This window comes from Nannobrachium achirus (genome assembly GCF_963921795.1).
Source record: "Nannobrachium achirus genome assembly, chromosome: 14".
In the NCBI taxonomy this organism is placed as follows: Eukaryota; Metazoa; Chordata; class Actinopteri; order Myctophiformes; family Myctophidae; genus Nannobrachium; species Nannobrachium achirus.
In genome coordinates this window covers 13,806,273-13,828,659 of record NC_137821.1, presented here as the reverse complement: position 1 = coordinate 13,828,659, position 22,387 = coordinate 13,806,273, and the positions used below count along the sequence as shown (strand labels likewise).

General features: G+C 44.0%; 1 protein-coding gene across 1 annotated transcript in view; it reads left to right on the top strand.

The window, feature by feature from the left end:
- LOC308297821 (protein O-GlcNAcase) overlaps positions 1-22,387 on the top strand; it is a gene marked incomplete at both ends in the record, with an annotated part of 61,875 nt that overhangs the window by 13,288 nt on the left and 26,200 nt on the right. The window contains 8 exons of the mRNA XM_080741388.1: positions 3,627-3,724; positions 3,944-4,074; positions 5,719-5,890; positions 7,979-8,077; positions 15,478-15,750; positions 19,393-19,479; positions 20,246-20,512; positions 21,485-21,741. Of these exons, the coding sequence (XP_080597514.1) occupies positions 3,627-3,724; positions 3,944-4,074; positions 5,719-5,890; positions 7,979-8,077; positions 15,478-15,750; positions 19,393-19,479; positions 20,246-20,512; positions 21,485-21,741 (1,384 nt within the window). The remainder of the gene's footprint in view (positions 1-3,626; positions 3,725-3,943; positions 4,075-5,718; positions 5,891-7,978; positions 8,078-15,477; positions 15,751-19,392; positions 19,480-20,245; positions 20,513-21,484; positions 21,742-22,387) is intronic.

The following is a 22,387-nucleotide window of genomic DNA, read 5'->3' as shown; positions in this document are numbered from 1 at the left end:
TAACGAAACACATGTATTTGAGTACTGTACTTCAGTACAGTGGTTTTCAACCCTTTTCATATCAAGGTCCATTATTTATTCGGCATTTGAGATTTAGCCTCTCAGACCCAAAACGTAGAATATTTTGTTATCTATCGTTGGACACAATTTTGTCCACGATTCCACGCTGTATTGATGTTGGTACCATAGGAGAGATAAATAAAAGGCAAATGTTGATCAAAATAACGATTCTTCTACATTCTCTAATTGTGTAGAATTCAATTTAGGGTGGCAGATGTTCAACAATTATTTAACTCTTGAGAGCGTACTACACTCTCAAGAGTCAAAGATCTATAAGGGTCCATTTGGGGGCCACCTGGAACCCCATCAAGGACCACTGCTTTAGTACATTCTGTGAGTGCCTGTACGTATTCATGTATGAATGAACAACTCATGCCATGTTCCAAATCGCCTTTTGTCCAGTGGAGACCTTGTATGTCCAAAACCGTTCGTTTTGTATTTATCATCTTAAAAAAGTTTAAACTAGTGAAAACAGCCGATCTGCAAGCACACAACGCCTCGCGGTATCGGCAGTTTTTACTAGTTTTATGCGACAGTCTTGTATGATGAAGCAGGGCTTTACTTTCCGAAAAATTAAATGACAAATCTGAAACTTGGAGATACGAGGTGTCTGCCCGACAGTGACGACATATTTGCGAGAATAGCAGATCCCAGTGTGTGTGATTTCAATAGCAGTGTGCGTGATGTGTATGTGAGTGTATGTGCATACGTGCGTGCATTCGTGTGTGTGCTTGTGCCATCAAAACAGATATTGTTACAGTGCCATCAGTAGTACTACGCTCTATTTATAATGCATGAGATCACTTCCTGTAAGGGAGACAGACGGCGGTGGGTAAGCCTAGGATCGATACGGTGGAGCTATTTTCTCCCCGTCTCCCTGCTCTCCAGTCCCTCTTCTCTCTCTATCTCTCTCTCTCTCTCTCTCTCTCTCTCTCTCTCTCTCTCCTCCTCTCATTTCCACCGCTCTCTTCCCCTCGTAATCGTGTTATTGTCTCATCAGTCATCGGTGTACCGCCGAAGGCCTGGACACACTGAAAGCATCATTGACGCGGGTGTCACTGATAGAGATACCATTTTTTCCCCCCCTTCCAGACACCAATTCCGGTGGCCATAACTTGCGCATCGGTCGATAGTAGAGCACCGATCCGATGCTAGCGTGTGATTAAACGTAACCTTGGTTCTCTGTGTTCCTTAACCCTAAGCCTAGAATTATTTAATGCTTTAACTATTGAAAAATAGCAGATATACAAGCTGCGAGCTTGTAGATCTGCTATTTTTGAAAAGTTGTGAAAATGTGTGCAAATCTTTGAATATATGTATTTTTAAAGGAGCTATAGTCAACTTTTTCATTGTAGGGCCGACACTTTGTTTACATCCTAGTCTATAGACTAGAATGTAAACAAAGTGTCGGTCTGACAATGGCCAAAATGATTATTTTATCATTATTTTACGCTTTTTGTGGTTATTTTTGAATAGAAACAAATATATATGAAGCTTATTTTTTTATAAAATATTTTCGAAACATTATTTTTATTTATTAAAACTCCTTTAAAGCGAACATTTGTACTCAAATTTTGCTTCTGGGGGGTCCCTGGAACTAAATATTTTGAGATGTGGGTGATTTTTGGGGTCCTTGACATGAAAAAGTTTGAGCACCACTGACGTAGAAACATGTTTTTCAGAAAACCTTAGTATATATATAAGTCACTTATAGAATCGGTCAAAATCCGGTCAAAATTCAAATGTTCACAATTTTTCAAAAATAGCAGATCCACAAGCTCGCAGCTTGTATATCTGCTATTTTTGAATAGTTAAAGCATAAAATAATAATACGCAATAATGCTTCTAAATGGGTTAACTCATTGGCTGCCAGGATTCAGAGGGATTCAGAGGGATCTTTTCACCAACCTCTGAAAAAATACGTAATATTCTGCGTCGCTCCGATCCCCGCACAGGAGCATTCAAAAGACACCCACAGGTATCCTAGAATCTGTAAGAATCTTTGCCCTGAAGTGATGTGACAAGAAAACTAATAATCCATTCAACTCTCCAAAAAGTCATTTTGTGAGTGAACTTTTAACTCTGAGAGTAGGGCTGTCACGATTATGACATTTAACATGACGATTAATTGTCACTCAAATAATTGTGATTAACAATTTAATTGTGTTTTTGTCGTTGACAATTACATTTCTGTTTGTCTTTTAGTCTTTGAAGGCGCACATGGCAGATATGACACTTAACCTACATATAAAAAGAAATGACTGCCATATTTGACAACTTTATACTTAAAAAAAGAACAGCGATAGTGGAAATAGCCGATCTACAAGCTCACAACGCGTCGCAAAAGTGTTTGAAACTATATTAACATTTCTCAACATGGAAACGATTATGCAAAATAATTGCGATTACCTCAAATAATTGTGATGACACAAGTTAAAAAACAGGTTACTTTTATGTGGTGTTCCAGCTCATTTTGGATGGTGTCGAGTCAACGCTCCAAAATAGAACCGAGCTCTGAAAGACGTGTCAGCCTGTTCTGACACGCACGCTTGGCACCTTAACTGTTTGTGTGTGTGTGTGTGTGTGTGTGTGTGTGTGTGTGTGTGTGTGTGTGTGTGTGTGTGTGTGTGTGTGTGTGTGTGTGTGTGTGTGTGTGTGTGTGTTGGTTGCGTAACTAGCGCTTGATGGTGCGATCAGCCAGTGCATCAGGGTCTATAGAAGCCTAGTCATTCTCAGGACACCTGTCTCCCTGATCCATCTGTTTCCCCTTCTCTCTACACAACAACACACGTTTACACAACACAACTTCATCACTGCCTCTTTCTCTGTCTGTCTGTCTGTCTGCTGATTGCTAGACTTTCAGTGTACTGCTTGATAGGTGTGGGACGATAAGCGATATCGTTTATCGTGATAAAAAAACACTAAGGATAATCGTATCGTGGAGATTTAATTTATCGTGATATCGTCCTCCGTCATGCACTGGGATCAGTTCACCTTTTATTTGCCGAGCTGCTAAAAGGTACTTATAACATACCTACTTGATATAGTCTTTTTCTCACTCTCTATCAAATGTCTTTGCCAAAAAAAAGCCGATCTACAAGCTCATAACGCGTTGCAATGCAATGTGAGCTTGATTCTCACCAACACACACATACACATCACGCACACTGCTATTGAGATCACACACACTGAGATCTGATATTCTCACCAATATTTCGTCACTGTCGGGCAGAAACCCTGTAGCTGCTATTTTTGGGCAAATGTTCCACCCCAGGATAATGAATTTTGATTATCGCTATAATATTGTAAATTTCTTTTGTCTTAATAATCGTGATATGAAATGTCATCCCATCCCTACTGCTTGAAGGTTTGCTGACAGTATTAACAAAGCGTACTGTTATATTTGCCTGGGCACACTGTGTGACTGCACCATTGCCCCATTAGGCTACTTATGGAACAATTTCAGCACCATGGACAGCACCTTTTCAGTTCATCATCATCATCTCTCTCTCTCTCTCTCTCTCTCTCTCTCTCTCTCTCTCTCTCTCTCTCTCTCTCTCTTGCAGGATGCAGTGTTGGGGGTTGAACACATACCTGTACGGCCCTAAGGATGACCTGAAACACAGGCTGCTGTGGCGGGAGGTCTACTCACCTGAGGAGGAGGGTAAGAGTAGTACCAGTTCCATCCATTCATTCATCCATGAGAGAAAAATCACACCTTGTGTGAAGAGAGCAGTGCTATGTATGAGTTCAGCTGAGCTTGGCCAATGTCACCCTCGGCATTTATCCCTGTAAACCTTGACTCCTCTCCTCTCCTCTCCTCTCCTCTCCTCTCCTCTCCTCTCCTCTCCTCTCCTCTCCTCTCCTCTCCTCCCCTCTGCAGGTCAGTTGCGTACACTGATCGTGGAGGCCCAGTCCAGAGGGTTAACCTTCGTGTACGCTCTGTCTCCTGGCCAAGACATCGTGTTCTCCTCGTCCTGCGACCTCACGCTGCTCAAACGCAAGCTCAGACAGGTACACAACCATGTCTGCATGGTCCTTTAGGCCGGGTGTCCCCAGTAAAATGGGGAACAGTTTAACCTTTTAAAGGAAGGGTAAGTGATTTCATTTAAGAGTTCTCATGTAGGTGACAGGCGGGGGCCTTCCTCCAATCATGATCAATTGGGGGCGGGACTTGGTGCGCGTAAGGCCCGTCCCCACTCGACCATGATTGGAGGAAGGCCTGTCTCCTCCACCAAAACTGAAACTGCTTTTTTTCTCCTCACAGGAGATAAGGTCGAAGTCCAAATATGGACCAAACACTCTATAGTAACTAGTATTATCAGAACATAGACCCATTTTGTTATTATTTGAATTAAATGAAATCACACCTTTAAAGTTGTACCATGTAACTTTTTTTATAAAACAAATCTTAAAATTGTCCTAACTGTTAAATCGCTAAAGTTTTAGAACACCCACTCCGTTATTTTCAGCTTCTGAAGCCTTCTCTTTATATGTTTTCTTCTTAGCAGTGACAGGGGCGGGATTTCGCGCCAAAATGACGTAATCTGCATCATCTGTATACGTTGTGTATACGTTGCCCAATCACATCGCCGATCATGCACACATGGTACACTACCGGCCAATCACAGCTTATCTGCTCTGGTCTCCAGGAAGCGCCTCCGCTTGGCTACAGTGTTTACCATGGTGAAGGATTTTAACCTCTTAATCCACAAATCCTGGCCAGAAAATTACGTTCTACCATGCGTTCTACCCCTCCACGGATTACTATCGGTCGCGGTGGTTTGCTGGCGCCGCTCCGGTGGTCCGCGGCGGTGGTCCGCGACGACTCCGGCCGAAAAACGGCCGAAAAAAGCAATACCGCTACTGACCACTAGTTGAGCAACTTACACAGTATAGCTTTAAGCCGCTTGAGGCCTTTTATACAATAATAATATTCAGATATATCTACAAGCTCACAACACTAGGCGCTAGCGTAATTGTGACATTTTTTGAACAACAATAAAATGCTATGAATATAGACACCAGGTTTAAAGTGGTTGTTTCACTCAGACTACTATTATCTCCCCACCTACATTATAGACAGTAAAGTGCTTTGCACACAGACACGTTTTCTCGCAGGGAAAAAACGGACGATTGCATTTTTTAAAGAAAACAATGATTCTCTACGACCTTATGCACACCGGCTCCGAATTTGCCGTGCGACAAGTGGCTGCGGCAGTGCGTTTTTTCCCCAATCGAATCCAGTTCGATTCATGCGTCTTGTTGCATGCGGTAAAAACTCCTCCTTTTCGGATCCGCAGTGTGGGTTCCGCACAGCCTTGCACACCAAATCCAGTGCGTTATAAACATGCAGCAAACAGGAAAAAAAGCAACAGTCCTGTGTGAAAAGCCTTTCAAGCTGTAGAATTCTCTACTAAATCTAACCTAACACCTCTCTTATGGGGTCCCTGGCAAAAAACCTTGGTGGTCCAAGGTCTAAAACATAGCAGTCTGGGGTTTCCTTGATGTACACTAGTATGATTTACATGCAAGCACCAACTCACATACTTCTTACTATCTCTTACTTTATCTCTTTCTGTCTCTCAACCTAAACAACTGTATTTCATGTCTTCATGTCCTGTCCTGTCCTGTCCCCTCCCCTCCCCCTCTCTGTAGGTGTCAGATTTAGGTTGCCGTGCGTTCGCCATCCTGTTCGATGACATTGACCACTCCATGTGCCAGGCCGACAGTGAGGCCTTCTCCTCATTCGCCCACGCTCAGGTCGCCGTGGCCAATGAGCTCTATCGGTTCCTGGGGGAGCCACCCGTCTTCCTCTTCTGTCCAACAGGTAAGAGTCCTCCTCCTGTTGTCATTGGCTGAAAACAAGGGATAAAGCGGGGAACTATGGGCACATGCAGGGACGCCCAGAGAATGTTAGAGAGACAGGGGCTTAGGTTTCTAAAAAGGGCCTTTTGGTGAAAATATCGAAAATAGTCTATTTTCTGTACTTGATACCTCACTGAACTAACTTTTGAATGTTGCCTTCAGGTACAGTATGGCATGGAAAGAGGGCATTTGCATTTCTTTCACCATAGTAAAAACTGCATTCTTTTAGTTTTTTTTTTTTTGCACTTTTTACAGACAGATAAAAGGGCAGGGACTCATGTTCCTGTGCACATGCATTTACCCAGTGAACAGCACCTGTGTTATTGAATGTCTGTGAGAATTTTGTGTTGAACGAAATCTACAGAGAGAAACAAGGGTAGTAAACAGGTAGACAGTACAGAACAGGGATTATAAGTAACATACTGTAATTGTCTCCACCAGCCGAAGGCAGGGGGAGAGTATGTTTTCGCCCCTGTCTGTCCGTCCGTCCGTCCGTCCGTCCGTCCGTCCGTCCGTCCGTGCGTCCGTCCGTCCTCCGAGTTTGTTACCAGCTAATCTCCGGCGCCGTTGGCCCGGTCGCTGCCAAAATGAGCACACACACTCCCTGGATGCCAATTCAGAACCTCTGCCCCACATTTTTCAAATGGCCCTGTTCTATAACCCAAACTGCACATAATTCGTAGCAAATATGTTCGAACGGGCAAGGACTAGTAATATTGATTAAAAAAAAACTATTCTCAAATCAAATCTATTGCAAATGTTAACAGAATATTCAGAAAATCGGCAAAATAACGTGAATTCGCGTATGCACATTTCTACCCACTCTATCCACAATACTATCCACTATGCAAATAATAGGATGCTGCTGTAATTTGCTGGGGGGAAAGTTTGGAATTCTTTGGAATGTCTGTTCTGCCTGTTTGGCCGTCTTTTTGCAGTGGTTTTCAATGGGAACGAAGCGTTTTATTGCCGTTGCGCGGCTTTCCACTCCAGTCCGGCCGTTCCATTGAAAAGCATCGCGAAACGTCGTCCGCATAGGCAGAATCAAACTCTGGTGTCCAGTCCAAGAAATGGATTGTGGATGGATTTCAACATACATAGTAATTGGTCAAGAATATATTGCCCATGGCACCCCCAGAAGGCTCAATAGAGAATTCTTGTGTCCTATAACAGCGGTTCTCAAAGTGGATTCCAGGAATCTGTGGGTTCCTTTAGGGGGTTAATACATTGACCTGTACGAGTCTGTAACTCTCAGTGTTACGGGGAGACCTTGAAATTTTAAAGTGTGAGAAACACTGTCCTACCATCTGTCTGACTCTGAGGGTATTTATATTCCTGTCACCTCCTGTCGCCTGGGGGACTGATTATCATTTCTCTCTCTCTCTCTCTCTCTCTCTCTCTCTCTCTCTCTCTCTCTCTCTCTCTCTCTCTCTCGTTTGACATGGCATTGTAGCAGTGAATGCATCCGTAGCAGTTCTAAATCCTGAGGTCTCAGATTGTTCTTCGTTTTGTACAGCAAAGGAAACCATATACTGTACCACTGTTTTACACAATGCTATAGAATTTAGCATCCTTATTTAGAGAGGTGTTTTCTAAGCAGATGTTTATATTTGGTTTTAATTATGGGAAAAAGAAAAAGAAAAAAAGGTAGATTGCTAAACATCCTTTTTGGACAGGCAAAGTTGGCAATATATCTACTGTAACTAGGAAAGGAAAAACATTATGGAGGGCAGAGGTGTGACTGTTTAATAGCGTTTAAAATTTTAGCTAAAGCACAAGTACGTTTTTAATATAAATACTATGAGAAAATGGAATACTTGGATGTGTTCAAAAGTATTTGGGACTATGAATGTATAAGTTTTACTGTACATGAAATGGGAATCAATTTTGTTGATGTGTTGCTCTAAATCATTTGTTGTGGCTTTGGTTTGGGGTTTGTGATTGATAGCTCCAACGAATTAATGTAGCAAACACTTTTATGAATGAATTAGTTGTCTCTCTCTCTCTCTCTCTCTCTCTCTCTCTCTCTCTCTCTCCCCCCTCCACACAGAGTACTGTGGCTCTCTGTGTTCACCCAGTGTTTCCAAGTCTCTCTATCTGCAGACGGTCGGAGAGGAGCTGCTGCTCAACATTTCAGTCATATGGACAGGTGAGACTGTCCATACATGGATTGACTGATTGATTGATTGAAGAATTTATTAGAGGGTTGCAGTTTCATCCAACTAAAAGGAGATCCTAGTAAGCTTTTCGGCTTATTTACACAGGAACCACTTTATGTATCCCATATAACATTGAAAGATTGAAGAACACCGTACTATGCATAGGATATCATCAATAACAAAAGGGTAAAACGCAGTCATAAAGAAGAACAAAAGAAAAGAAAAGGAGAATAAAATAAAAAGAAATAGAAGATATTTACAGTGAAAAAGGGGAGGTAAGAATGGGTTTAGTCTATTACACGTTTTGAGTAGCAGCCGCGTGTAGGTGACTTTTCAGACCGATTCTGAAGGAAGTTCGGGATTTACACTCCTTTAACACATGGGAAGCCAAGGTTTCTAACATTTCTAGCTGTTGCTGCTGCCGTCGTTCACTTACGCTTTAATTTTGAAGAGCCTCGGAAGCTTTGTGCGTGTGCACGTGAGTGTCCACTGACGATTCAAGGTTCAAGGTTCAAGGTTCAATTTTATTTGTCTCCCAGGGGAGAAATTTGTCTTGGAGACAGAGTCACAGCTGCATACATATAAACACTTAACAGAAAAAACAAAACAAAAAAGAAACTCAAAAACAAGACAACCAGAAAAATACACATACAACCCATAGAGCCTCTCCTCAATTAGTTATGTGTCTATCATTTAGCATTTTGATTGACAGCGGAACAAACGAGTGCTTTACTAAATTTCCCCCTTGGGATAATAAAGGTATCTATCTATCTATCTATCTATAGTAGCATGTTGGGGTCCTAAATCTCCTGCCCGATGGCATTAGATCGTACTCTGGGTTCAGAACATGCAAGGGGTCGGACAAAATGTTCCGAGCTTGTCTTACTACTACTTGCTCAAAGATGGCTTGAGGGGTGATCGGGGGGGTGGCCATACCCATGATCTTCCCTGCCATATTTGCCAGCCTAGCTATTTGAGACTTGTATACAACAGTCAGGTTGTGCCCGGGTAGCTCAGTCGGTAGAGCTCTTGCCTTTGTACCGCAAGGTCATGGGTTCGATTCCGGGCACTGCCAACTCAGCGTATGAGTAGCACGGCTTGGCAAGTTGTGCGGCAAGTACTGGGAGCTGATGGTAGGTGTGGCGCTCCACCTCAGCAGTCCATCTCCCAGGGGTCTAGCGCATTGTAACGGGGACAGACTCCCGCGTGTTACCGGCTGATACCGACAATAAGCCACTCCCGACCTACTTTGTTACCAAACCAGCTAGACATACCATATCTCAGGATGGATTCAATACTAGCCCTATAGAAGGTCAACATAATATTTACACTGACTCCAAAAAGCCTTAGTCTTCGAAGAAAGTGTAGACGCTGATGTATCTTAGAGCATAAGGTTGTGCCAACTCAGATCCTGATCAATCTGCACTCCTAGGTACTTATAGGAGGCGACCTGCTTGATGTTATGGTCATGAACACTAATCATGCTGTGGTCTCCTATGGACCTGGGGTCTACTATGACCTCCTCTGTCTTATTTACATTTATTTTCAGATGATGTTGATCACACCACTCTATGAATCTGTCTACTCCAGATGTATGGCTGAGGATGTTAGAATCACTATTGAGCAGACTGAGTATCACGGTGTCATCTGAAAATGTAATAAAAAATTGATCAGGATGAGAACTGACACAATCATCTGTGTACAAAGTAAAAAGAAAGGAGGAACTAACTGTTCCTTGGGGCACCCCTGTACTCCCATATGTCTCCTCGGAGAGCACCGAGTTAAATCTCACCCTCTGTGGTCTCCTGGAGTGGAAGGAGAAATACCATTTTATAATAAAGGGGTTCACATTCAGCTGTGCTAACTTACGCAGCAGAATATCTGGATGAATCGTATTAAATGCAGAAGAGAAATCTATAAATAATAGTCTAGCGTATGCTACCTTACCCTCTAGGTGTTTCAGAGTGAGATGTGCTACTGTAGAGATTGCATCGCATGTACTGCGGTTCTTTGCATAAGCAAATTGATACTGGTCTAATCGAGATCCTACCTCCTTTCGGAGTTCCTCCGTCAGAATCCTCTCCAGTGATTTTACTACATTTGATGCCTAGTGTTTGATGATTGAGGAGGATAATCCATTTGTTTACAAACGCTCGCGAAACTAAAATCCAAACCTGGGCCGACCATCGCGGTAAAGTGTCGCCGTAAAAACAGGCAGATCTCTGCCTCCCTGGCGTTCTTTGCACCTTATTCATAGATAAAGCCCTTTTTATATTTCAGCATAGAATAGAAATCAATGCAGCCTAGACGCGCCATTTTGTGTCTCTGCGAGCCACGTTATGACGTATGGACCAGGGTCTTTCACAGGGAACACAACATGCGCGCAGCAGCACGCTGCACAGTTAACCCTTTGTCTCGTTCCTGAACGAGACAACTCCTTTTGGCACAGCGACCTCCAGTGGCCATATCTCGTTACAGAACGAGTTTGGCACCCAAGTTGTTAAGGAGTGCACCAGCATTTGGGCATGTACCCACACACACGCGCACATGCTCACAGATGGACACAGCCGACATGGCATTTAACGCGCTCACAGCAACACAGCAAGCTGTCGCCCACTCTTGTTCTGTTCGTTTATGGTGTTTTTCATTTCGTTGCCCTACTTTGCAGTCCGAAAAAGGCCTTCTATGGCGCCGATTAAAACTGAGTTCCGGATGACTTATTCCTCCTCCTCAAATGCCAGACTGCTCAGCCCTTTTGCGGACCCAAAAGGGCGCATCATCGAAACAGAAACCCAAAAGGGCGCGTCATCGAAACACAAAGCCCCAAAACCACGTCATCGAAACAGAACCCAGAAGGCCACCTCATCGAAACAGAATCCAAACTGGCACTTCGTCGAGACATTGGGGCTCTGAGCATGCAGTTTTCTAACACATTCTGTACTGTACTTACACCTTAAGAGTGTGAGAGAGTTTTAGTCTCAGGTCCTTCCAGTACTGTTCTTGCTGCAGAGTTATGGAAAGTTGTCCATACAGTAGTGGGGGGGGGGGCAGATGATTATCTTAATGTGCAACATTGTTTTCTCACTCTCAGTAAACAAAGCAATATAAAGTTTAGGGTATCTGCACATTTCTAAAGTGAGAATTTAAGGACTTTTTAATACCTCTAAAATGACAAATTAAACGTCAAGTAAAATATTATAGAGTCTACAGTGGTTCGCTAGTGAATCCGTCAGCCCAGGGGGCTGGGGGCCTCTATAGGTACCTAGCACTGACTTTGTAGATGGGTGTGTCTGAAAAAAAAAAAAAAAAAAAACATCACAAGGATGCAACTGGGACGTATCATCAGTGATGTAGCCTGGGGTCGACGGGTGTTTCGGGTCTTGCAACATCATACACCCTCGCCCAGGTGACCCAGCCGGGGTTGATCAAGTCCCGACTTACTTCCCAGTAGCTATCCACGATCAGTCCTATTAGGGAAAGACCAGGGTCACTCAATGTGCTGCACCGGAACTACTCTGCCGGGATTGGGGGCAGCGCCACTCTGGCGCGTGGAAGAACTAGGCTCTATGGGTTGACTCCTGGCCAGGCTCCTCCTACGTCTCATCAGGTCCTCTCCTGCTCTCACCAGGTTCAGAACCTGTGCGTTGCACCAGACTCCCGTGACTTAGGTTTATTTTTTATAATATAGTAAGTGGACAATAGATGGTATAGGAGAGCAATTCTTTCAACTACTTGCTGGGGAATTGAAATGAACCAATATAGAAGATTACTATAGCTATAACTATTTGATTCCCGATCCGGACGACCTTTGCCACATGCCCCATCTCTTCCCCCATTTCCTGTCATTCTACTTTCCTATCAAATAAAGGCATAAAAGTCCTTTAAAAAAATACACCAAGGCATTTGGTTCATCTTGCCCCACGGCCACCACAAAACCTGGATAGCTTAATGCTTCAAGCTGATCTTTAGCGAAATGATCCAGATATATAAATCACAAACATGCATGATATATAAGTTTAGACCTGGGTACATTTGCTTTAACAAAAAAATCATTATACCATAAAAGTAAAAAAATGTACTTCAACCAGCAAAAAGAAAAACACAATTTATTTTGTGTAGAAATATGCTTGCCACTTTGCCCATGTGTCTGTCGACTCCACAGCCAGGTGGAAATGATGGTTGTGTTGTTCTTATTTTAAGGTCAAATGACAACTCATGTGTACAGTTTTAAAGATACAGGGGCTGGTTCATCTTACACCGTTCTTCTCTATAAGGTAACTGTACATATTGGACATAATTATATACAGCCAGCTAGTGGATGAACATTTCTCCAAAGTGGACGGACTGGCAGGGAATATGAATGGCTGAATTTATTTCCACTATTTACAGTAGAAAATAAAGTAGATTTTTTAAAACACATTTTTGGACACTACTCCTACAGATTTCGCCCTAAAATCACACAAATCGCTACACAGTATGTCTACACTCATGTCATCAACATGGATCTGTCCCATATAGCGCCACCATCAGGCCGATCTTTTCAAACACATTTTGGACACTGCTCCTACAAATGTTGCCCTAAAATCACGCAAATCGGTACACACTTGCTCTACACTCATAACATCACCATGGATCTGTCCCATTTAGCGCCACCTTCAGGCCGATTTTTTAAAACACATTTTTGGACACTGCTCCTACAGATTTTGCCCTAAAATCACGCAAATCGCTACACAGTATGTCTGCACTCATGTCATCAACAGGGATCTGTCCAATATAGCGCCACCGTCAGACAGATTTTTTCAAACACATTTTTGGACACTGCTCCTACACATTTTGTCCTAAAATCACGTTGCGACCTGACGGTCGCTTATCTCCCGATTAGGGAGTCTTACTGGTGTAGCTTAGCCACTTCATGGCTGTTCAACTTTGCCACACTGTTTTGTGGAAACATCTCCCCAGAATGGACAGACTGGTGTACCTTCAGAGTATCTAACCGACTGAAACTCTTGCCACACTGTTTACACTGGAAAGGCTTCCCCCCAGTGTGGATACGCTGATGCCTCTTCAGGCTACCTGCGTCACTGAAACTCCTTCCACAATGTGTACAATAGAAAGGTTTTTCTCCAGTGTGGATACGCTGATGGCTCTTCAGGTGACCCAACTGATTGAAAGTCTTGCCACACTGTTTACAGATGTACGGTTTCTCTCCGGTGTGGGTACGCTGGTGTGTCCTCAGATTAACTAACCGATTGAAACACTTGTCACACTGTTTACAGTGGAAAGGTTGTTCTCCGGTGTGGATACGCCGATGCGTCGTCAGGCTATCGAATGCACTGAAGCTCTTGTCACAATGTTTACACTGGAAAGGCTTTTCTCCAGTGTGGATACGCTGATGGTTCTTCAGGTTACCCGCAACACTGAAACTCTTTCCACAATGTTTACAATAGAAAGGTTTCTCTCCAGTGTGGACACGCTGGTGTGTCTTCAGACTACCCAACTGATTGAAACTCTTGTCACACTGTTTACAGTGGAAAGGTTTCTCTCCAGTGTGGATAGACTGATGCCTCATCAGGCTACTTAAGTTACTGAAACTCTTTCCACAATGTTTACATATGTGGGTTTCTTTCCTGTCATCAGATCTATCTTTACTTCTCCTGGCTGAGTTAAAGTCTTTGTAAGATCTTGGTTCATCAGTCCCATCTCCTTTTCCCTGGCTGGTTATAGAGCTGGCATTTTGAACAGCTGCTGGTTCTTCATCAAAGCTGCTGCAATCGTTGGAATGCGATGCGGACGGAAGCATTTGTTCTCTTTTGGCTTGGAGGTTAGCCCTCATCTTCTCCTCGCTCACTTCTCTCTCTCCTCTAGTCCTCTCTCTCTTACTCGGGCTGTCTTAGTATAATTTGAAGTCTATTGGCTTTATTGGTCACCAAATGTTCACACCTGTTTCATCTCCATTTACTCACTGCACAACAGTTGCTTGAAGTCACGATTTATCTTGGATGTAGCACTCTTATATAGACTATGTCTGATGTCACGCAACACAAATTGTTGCCAAGCACTAGCGCAGGCGTCATTTCAATGAATGAATTTGTCATTCTTATGCTTGGAGGTTGTACATTGTGCAGACAAAACAAAGGATGGGTTTTGACAGACCCTTTTCCTTCTCTGAAGCATAGGGTAGGACAACAAACGGAGGAGGGTAAGGAGGAGGGAGAGTGGGAAGGGCCGGGTGAAGGGGTGGTAAAGCATACGAAAACTGTTGTGTGGGTACACCAGACCCGGTATCACTGTAGCCAGGATTGTCACAACAAGTGTTAGCTTGTAAATATCAGATTTACAAGCTAACAACGCGTCGCACCGCGACACGTTGTGAGCTTGTAAATCTGATATTTCCACTATTTATTTTAAATGTTTGAAAATATATGAACATATGAATGTGAAAACGATTATGACGATTTAGACAAAATAATTGCGATTATGTCAAATAATTGCGATTATGTCAAATAATTGCGATTAGACGATTATGTAATAATAATCTGTGCACGCGTCGTCAGTATCCGGAGTGTTAACATAAATCTTCTCCTCTGGGTGTCCCTGGCACAGAGCATTGTCAGATGGGCGATCTGCCAAACACATATCAATTCGGGAGTCCTTGGCACTGAAAGGTTTGAGAACCGCTGGTCTATGTACCAAGGAGACAGGGGACAACCCCCAACAGATTCAGGACAGGCCGCCGTGGACTTGGCCAGCCTTCACAACGGTGTCAGCAACTCACCGCCCGCTGTGTGTGAATAATGAAGCACAATCATCGAAGCATGTCCTCTCCAAAGACTAAAAGGAGCCTTAGTCACCCTCCATACAGCAGAGCAGAAGCCAACTGCTTCATTTGAAGACTCTCATTCTTGCGTTCTCTAAATAAAATTACAACATTCTATAGCTACAAACTATTGATTATTTCCTTAGCGATTCCCGATTATTCTATGGATTACTTTTTTGATTAAATGAATAATCCATACATTTAAATACATATCATTTTAAATGTTATACAATTGTCACATAACGGTGTAGTGCATTCTTTTTTCTTTTTTTCTTCTTTTTTTTTTAGCTTCGATCAACTGCTGCTATTCTGCCTGTCTCCTGCTTGTCTGTCTGGCTGTCCCACTAGCCCAATAGGACCTGAGGCCGATTCCAAAAATGACTACTAAATCCTAAATCTAAAACTGATATATCAGTAGTTCCTAAACGTATTCATGTCTCAAGCAAAGATGTTCGCTCTCTCTCTCTCTATTTGCCAAAAAAATGAATATCCAAAGTATAAAATAATGATGCTCAAAGTGTTTAAAATCTAAAAAACTGACTCTGCTGCTGTCCTGTTTTTAATGGCCTACAGGCAGTAAGGTGATCTCCAGGACGCTGTCGGTGGACGGCCTGGCGGAGGTGGAGGCGGTCCTGCAGCGCCCGCCCGTCATCTGGGACAACCTGCACGCCAACGACTACGACTCGCGCCGCCTCTTCCTGGGGCCCTTCAAGGGCCGGGAGGCGGGCCTCATGCGGGGCCCGCTGAGGGGCCTGCTGCTCAACCCCAACTGCGAGTTCGAGGCCAACTACATCCCCCTGCACACCCTGGGCTCCTGGTACCGCTCCGGCAGGGAGGAGAGGAAAGGTGAGGGAGGGAGGGAGGGAGGGAGGTGGAGGGTGGGGTAATGGAGGCTAGGGTAGGACTGTGACGTTGTATTTGGTAAATGATGAATTGATCCCTGGCTAATTAGCCATATATACCTTAACACTTCCGCTGCTAAACACGCCCAGGAACGTGCTAAGAATTACGGGGCAGCGATACATATCCCAAGATGCAACTCGGCTGCCAGCATCATGAAGCGTCTAATAGGCTCCATAGGCTCCTATTCATTGCTGATGCAAAGAAATGGCTTTATCTTGGAATCTACTTCCAAAAACGCAGAGAACGAATACAATACAATTCGATGGGAGCCGGAAGTCCGCGTATAGGAATCATGGCCACAGCAACGCAGGCCTATTGGTCACCATGGTAACCAGTTAACATGTCGCTGAACGTGAGAACGGGGCCGCAGCACTCCACGGGGGGAATCGTTATCACGTGTACAAGAGAAGAGAGTAGACGGCTTAATTGGTTAACAGAAGGGCCTTCCACATTCCTCTAGCCTAGTTCCAGACCCTGAATCGCTAGCAGTGTTGGGCAATATTACTTAGGAGAGGAATCGTTACTTATTACTTATTACTCCTTGGAAAAAGTAATAATATTATATTACTTATTACTTGGAATCAAGAGTAATATGTAATATATTAAGTTATAATACTTTTTTTTTTTTTACTGCAAAATCTGTTTAGACAGCTCCTTTTAGAACTGAATCCAATTTATTGGAACAATAAGAGTCTCTGGGATGCGATTAAAGAAATTATAATTGCAGGCTTTGTAATTAATTAATCTCAATTAATCACATTTTAATCACACATCAATATTTGACCTGGGAACAGTTAGAAACTTTTTTAATGGATTTTGGTATAGGCCTACAAGCAAATCAATTAATAATTAAGACATAATATATAACCCAACCCATTGCTTATTTTTTATTGCATTTAAAACTCTCAGCTCTGTTGAAGACCCCTGCCTATATTATTCTTAAATAATAGGCTACATATTTTCTTTTCTGCCTAAAAAGTTTAGGCTATTTTAGACGTGAGGTGCAGGGGCTCTGGGTGTTCCCACTAAGGAAAGTAGGCTTTCAACTCCCTAAAACCGTCTATTTCGGTGAGTAGTTTTACATTTTACAACAGACATGAGGCTTATTGGGCTCAGACAGTGGAGACTTCGTAGCCTTACATTAAGACGCTTTCTGCCGAGACTTTCGCATTGTGACATTCGCCCCAATGTCACAATGCGAAAGTCTCAGCAGAAAGCGTCTTAATGTAAGGCTAGAGGCTACGCTAACTGGCTAACAGCAGCAACTCAGTCCGCAGTGGTCCACGGTGGTCCCGCTGAGCTCACGGACCCCTCCGCGGCGGAGTCGGGCGGACCCCCGCGCGACGGACCCCCCCGCGACGGACCCCTCCGCGGCCGAGAGGAGTGCTTGTAGATTGTAAATGTCCCATTCATGTAAGCGCGTCGCACGCTATGCTCTCTCTGTGACTGTGACAGGCAGCGCAGCGCTGACACTGGACTGGTCTCATGACATAAGCCACGTCATAACTGTGCGCACTGCGCAAATGACTGATCTACAAGCTACATCGCATCTCTGTAGATGTATGTTGATGTCTTGTAGATCTGTTCTTTTTCGGCAATCGGCTAAAATGGCTAGTAACGGAGTAGCGAGGCTTTTATTTTGCGGAGTAAAGCGTTATATATTACCATTTTTTTTAGAGTAATACCTTACACTACTCGTTACTGGAAAAAGTAATAATATTACAGTAATATATTATTAGTAATTCGTTACTGCCCAACACTGATCGCTAGCCACACCCCTTTAATTTTTTTGTTTCTGCGATTCAGGTCTAGAATCGCTCTCAATGAGGAGGCCTGCCTCGGTTGAAAATCCAAACGGGCGAATCAGCGTCGTGAATCAGCGTCTTGTGATCAGCGTGGGTGGGGGTTTCCCAGAACTCATGTGTGTTTCCAATTACACCAGCGCCGCCGCCGTACCGTACCGCACATCGTGTCGCGGGAAAATTCGGTAAATTGCGGTAAAATGCGATCGTATCGATCTCGCTATGAAACACCAGTAGCAGGCATGTTATGTTGTGTTTGATTACTAGTTCGTAGTGCTCCTATTCTGACTGTTTCTTTGGTTAGCAAGTAGCACTAGCAAGCAACAGGTTAGCCACTAGCCAGCCAGGCACACATAACAACACTATGTCATGTGTTGGTCGGTGAACCAATCGCTGAACAGTGCCTCATTTCGGCAACGCCCATCCCTGCAAAGGCTGTGGGCGGAACTGACTTCAGACTGAATAATGAAGTGAAACGAAATGTCAATTCAGGCTGAGTGTCAGGCTAACATTCCTCTGTTTCAGTGTTGAAATCATGGGATTAATACTGTAAATTCAATCACAGAGGAACCACATGCACACATAATTCACCTTCTCTGCGTTACAGTATACTGTATGCTGAGAAGTGTGTTCTCTTTTAGTACAGCTCCTAGCAGTCTGTGTTTAACGTTGGCGTCATGCTGTGTTGGCATACATTTAATATGCAGTTGGCTTCATGTAATGTGAAGGTATTACACAACATTACCCAGTGGGGGGGGGGGAGAGAGAGAGAGAGAGAGAGGTGGGTGGATGAAGAGATACTGGACTAGCCTGAGTAAAGTGTATGATGCTACATTATGGTGCTTGATGTACAAAATCATACAGTATATGTTAGACCAAAAATATCCCAATGTTGATTTTGTGATATTATCGTATTGTGATAATATCTATTACCCCCCACCCCTCCCCAAATGTTCTGAAAAATGTTTGTGCTATTTTAGTTTGAAATGGATAAAATAGGGATTGAGTGATTTGAACCGAGTAAAAGACAACACTTATGCCATATCACGATATTATGATATCCAACATCTCAGACCCATGTTGCGATATGTTCACTAGTTTGAGTCCCTGGGAGACAAATCCCTCTTTCCAGCTGAAATGCTTGGGAAAGACTGGACTAACAACAGTACAGTATCGTAGTCAGCCTGATATGGAGAACAAAGCACTCTTAATGTCTGGTGAAGGAAGGAGAGAGAGAGAGAGAGAGAGAGAGAGAGAGAGAGAGAGAGTGAGCGCTCAAAGGATAGAATGCTAAGAAATAATGAGATGGCCGATGGCATTGCAGTGGGGCTGCAATGGCAGAAATGACAAGTTATATGAGAAAGAGATAGTGATTGGATTAATTTGTGTGTGCGTGCGTGCGTGCGTGTGTGCGTATATGCCTGTGTATGTGTGTGTATGTGTTTGTGTGTGTGTGTGTGTGTGTGTGTGTGTGTGTGTGTGTGTGTGTGTGTGTGTGTGTGTGTGTGTGTGTGTGTGTGTGTGTGCGTGTGCAATAGAACAGCCCAGAAAAAGCTTTCTCCAGGATAAACTAAAGGAGTTTGGAGTGGTTAGGATTAGGGTACACACTCAGTACAGTATAATGTTCTAGACACTAACTGTGGTGTGTGTGTGTGTGTGTGTGTGTGTGTGTGTGTGTGTGTGTGTGTGTGTGTGTGTGTGTGTGTGTGTGTGTGTGTGTGTGTGTGTGCGCGTGGCTGCGTGCGTGCGTGCGTGGCTGCGTGCGTGCACGTTTGTTTTCTAGATGAGTCATCAGAGTACTGTCCCGACAGAGCTCTGTCTTCTGCACTACACGACTGGATGGAAGAACTCAACCAGCCATTACAACCAGGTACTCTGTCTGTGTACAGTATGTGTGTATGTGTGTGTGCGTGCTTGTGTCCTATCCAAGCCCCCAGAACCACGGTAGAACGTTGAAGAAGCCTTCGCCTGGTGGTCAAACCTGGGATAGCAGTTAAAATGCTACTGCGCGTGCGTATGCTAATGCTACTGCGTATCCTAGGGAGAGTGTTTTCTGCAGGTCTTTCAGTCCGAGTGTATCAAAGGGTGCGTTCGTAAATGCGCACCGGGTCTGGTTAGGGTTAGGGTTGGGTTTAGGCATAGTTTTACTGAGGTTAGGGTTAGGATTAGGGTTGGGTTTAGGCACTCACTACACTAAGCACACACCCGGTGCGCATTTCCGAACGCACCCTTTGATACACTCGGACTGAAAGACCTGCAGAAAACACTCTCCCGCATATCCTAGTGTGCCTGCTCGGTGCTCAACACTTAAGCAAAATTGGCCTCCTTTTCGGTGCCAGTCGAGATACTTGCATCAGTCTTCCGAGTGCTTTGAACGCCACTGAGCAACTTGCAATGAAATGTATAGCTGGGGTGGGACAGTCAGCCCTCTCTAATATTATACCGCTATGGTTCTATCCAGAGGGACCCTCAGCGTCCCTTGAGGGGTTCCAAGTTGATCTTTACAGGTCTACTCTGAGAGTGTACAAATGGAACCAAATGGACCCGTACAGGTCCATTTGGTTCCATTTGTACACTCTCAGAGTTATGGGGGTTAAAAAAAAGTGTGTCCCGACCCCCTTTTCTCCTCCCTACAGGTCGCTCCTCCGGCGCCTCCAGCGCCCGCACCAAGACCCCCGACAGGGCCGACGGCCCTGCCCCAGCGAGAGGCTCCTCGGCCCTGGCCAAGCCCCTGCCCGTCTTCCCCCTGACCTCCAGCTCCCCTCCGTCCTCACCGGCCAAAGACCCGCTGCCACCGCCTGACACGGGGGAGCAGCAGAACGGAGGAGGAGGAGGAGGAGGAGGAGACGGGGAGAACGACAGAGCCCATCGGCCCGGCCAGCCGTCCAGCCATCAAGCTCCAGGTTGGCAGTAGTGGTGTAGAAGTAATCTGATTTTGGACTCGCTACCAATACTGTATTATTGGTACTTTTACCACAGTAAAAGCAGCAAAACCACCAGTTTCTCTTTCTTTTTTACCGTCGTCAAAATACTTTTGTTACATGTAGCCTAAAAGTCCTGCAGTCAAAATCTTAAGTCTATGTACAAGTCTATTATCCAGAATGCTCTTTTCGGAATCATATTTATATTGTTAGATTTTATATGCTCTCAAAAATAGCCCGTCTACAAGCTCATAATACGTCGCATCGTGAAGCATTGTTTTCTAAGCAACTAGTTACTAAAGTTTTCAAATAATTTTACTGTCATAACATAATATACAAGAACTCCATATCAAGCAAAGCAACGGTTGCTTGAAATAGAGGGTATGCGCGTGACATCCCCATCATACCCGGAAGTTATGCGGGAATGCCTACTGAGTGGCAAAAAACTACTTTATCGCCTTGAAAGCCCATACATCCAAACAGAAAAGTCTTAAAAAGGAGTAGTTCACCACTTTTCAGTCTTCATATAATAGGTCCTCACTAATGTTCATGATAAAATATCACATTTTTTTTCTACTCAGTCCAAGTCTCCTAGGAGAGCTGTGGGAAGTTCAGAATCCATCGTCTTGTGACATCATCATTTTCCAAAAAAAGAAAATTATCAATATTTTTGAAAGAAATATTTAGATTTTTATTATCGCGAGAACAATGGCTTCCACTTTAAAATTGCAACTTTTCAGGAATAGAAAGCCTGCAGTTTCTATAAGCTGGATTGGCAATCGATGATGTCACAAGACGATGGGTTTCTGACCTACCCACAGCCCTCCTCTGAGTAAAAAAAAAGAAAGAAAAAAAAGCTATTTTTGAGTGAGGACCAATTATATGAACATAGGTTGAAAATTGGTGGAGTGCCCCTTTAAGTTCAGTACTTGAGTAAACTTTCCACCATTGCAGGTTGGAGGCCGGGGGCAACTCCCGCCGCTCCTCCGGTGGTTGGAGGAGGGGTCGTCCCCAGACCGAAGGCCCAGGGCCGGGGCGGGTGCGGCGGGAAGGGCCTGCTGAGCGAGTCCCAGGTGCGTCTGCTGGTGGGCCTCCACTACCTGCCGCACGAGCACGGCCCGGCCGCCCAGAGGCTGCTGCAGGACCTCACCTGGCTGAAGACCAACTGCCACCTGGTCAGCACCAGTGGCAAGAAGGCCCCGCCGCAGAAGGTTGGTGGTTGGTGCACATGATGATGGGGCTGTCACCATTATGACATTTTACATGGCGATTAATTGTCACTCAAATAATTGCGATTAACGATTTAATCGTGTTGTTGTCCTTGACAATTACATTTCTGTTTGGGTTTTAGGTTTTTAAGTTGCACATGGTAGACAAAGACATTACTGACATATTTGACAACTTTATACGATACGATGCGACGCGTTGTGAGCTTGTAGATCTGCTATTTCCACTATTTTTGACCTTTTTTAAAATATATGAACATTTTTCAACATGACGATTATGAAAAATAATCACGATTATGTAAAAAAAAAATGACGATTAGACGATTATGTAATAATTGTGACAGCACTAATGATGTCTGTGTGCATGTAACCTCGCATCACCAGGCTTTCTCGGGGGAAAGCCTGGTGTTCATTTACACCAGGGGCCGTTTGATCCGGTCTAGGTGGAAACCACAAGCAGAAGAAGTGGCATCGCTTTGTTTTGGTTCCCCCCGTTTGTCTCCCCAATCCCTATTAAAATGCTTGAGTAGCCTAGTGTAGTCTTGCCAGTCGCTACAAATAGGACAAAAATATAGATATACAAAACACATTTTTCAAAAACAAAACTACTCCGCATCAAGGGGTCTATTAG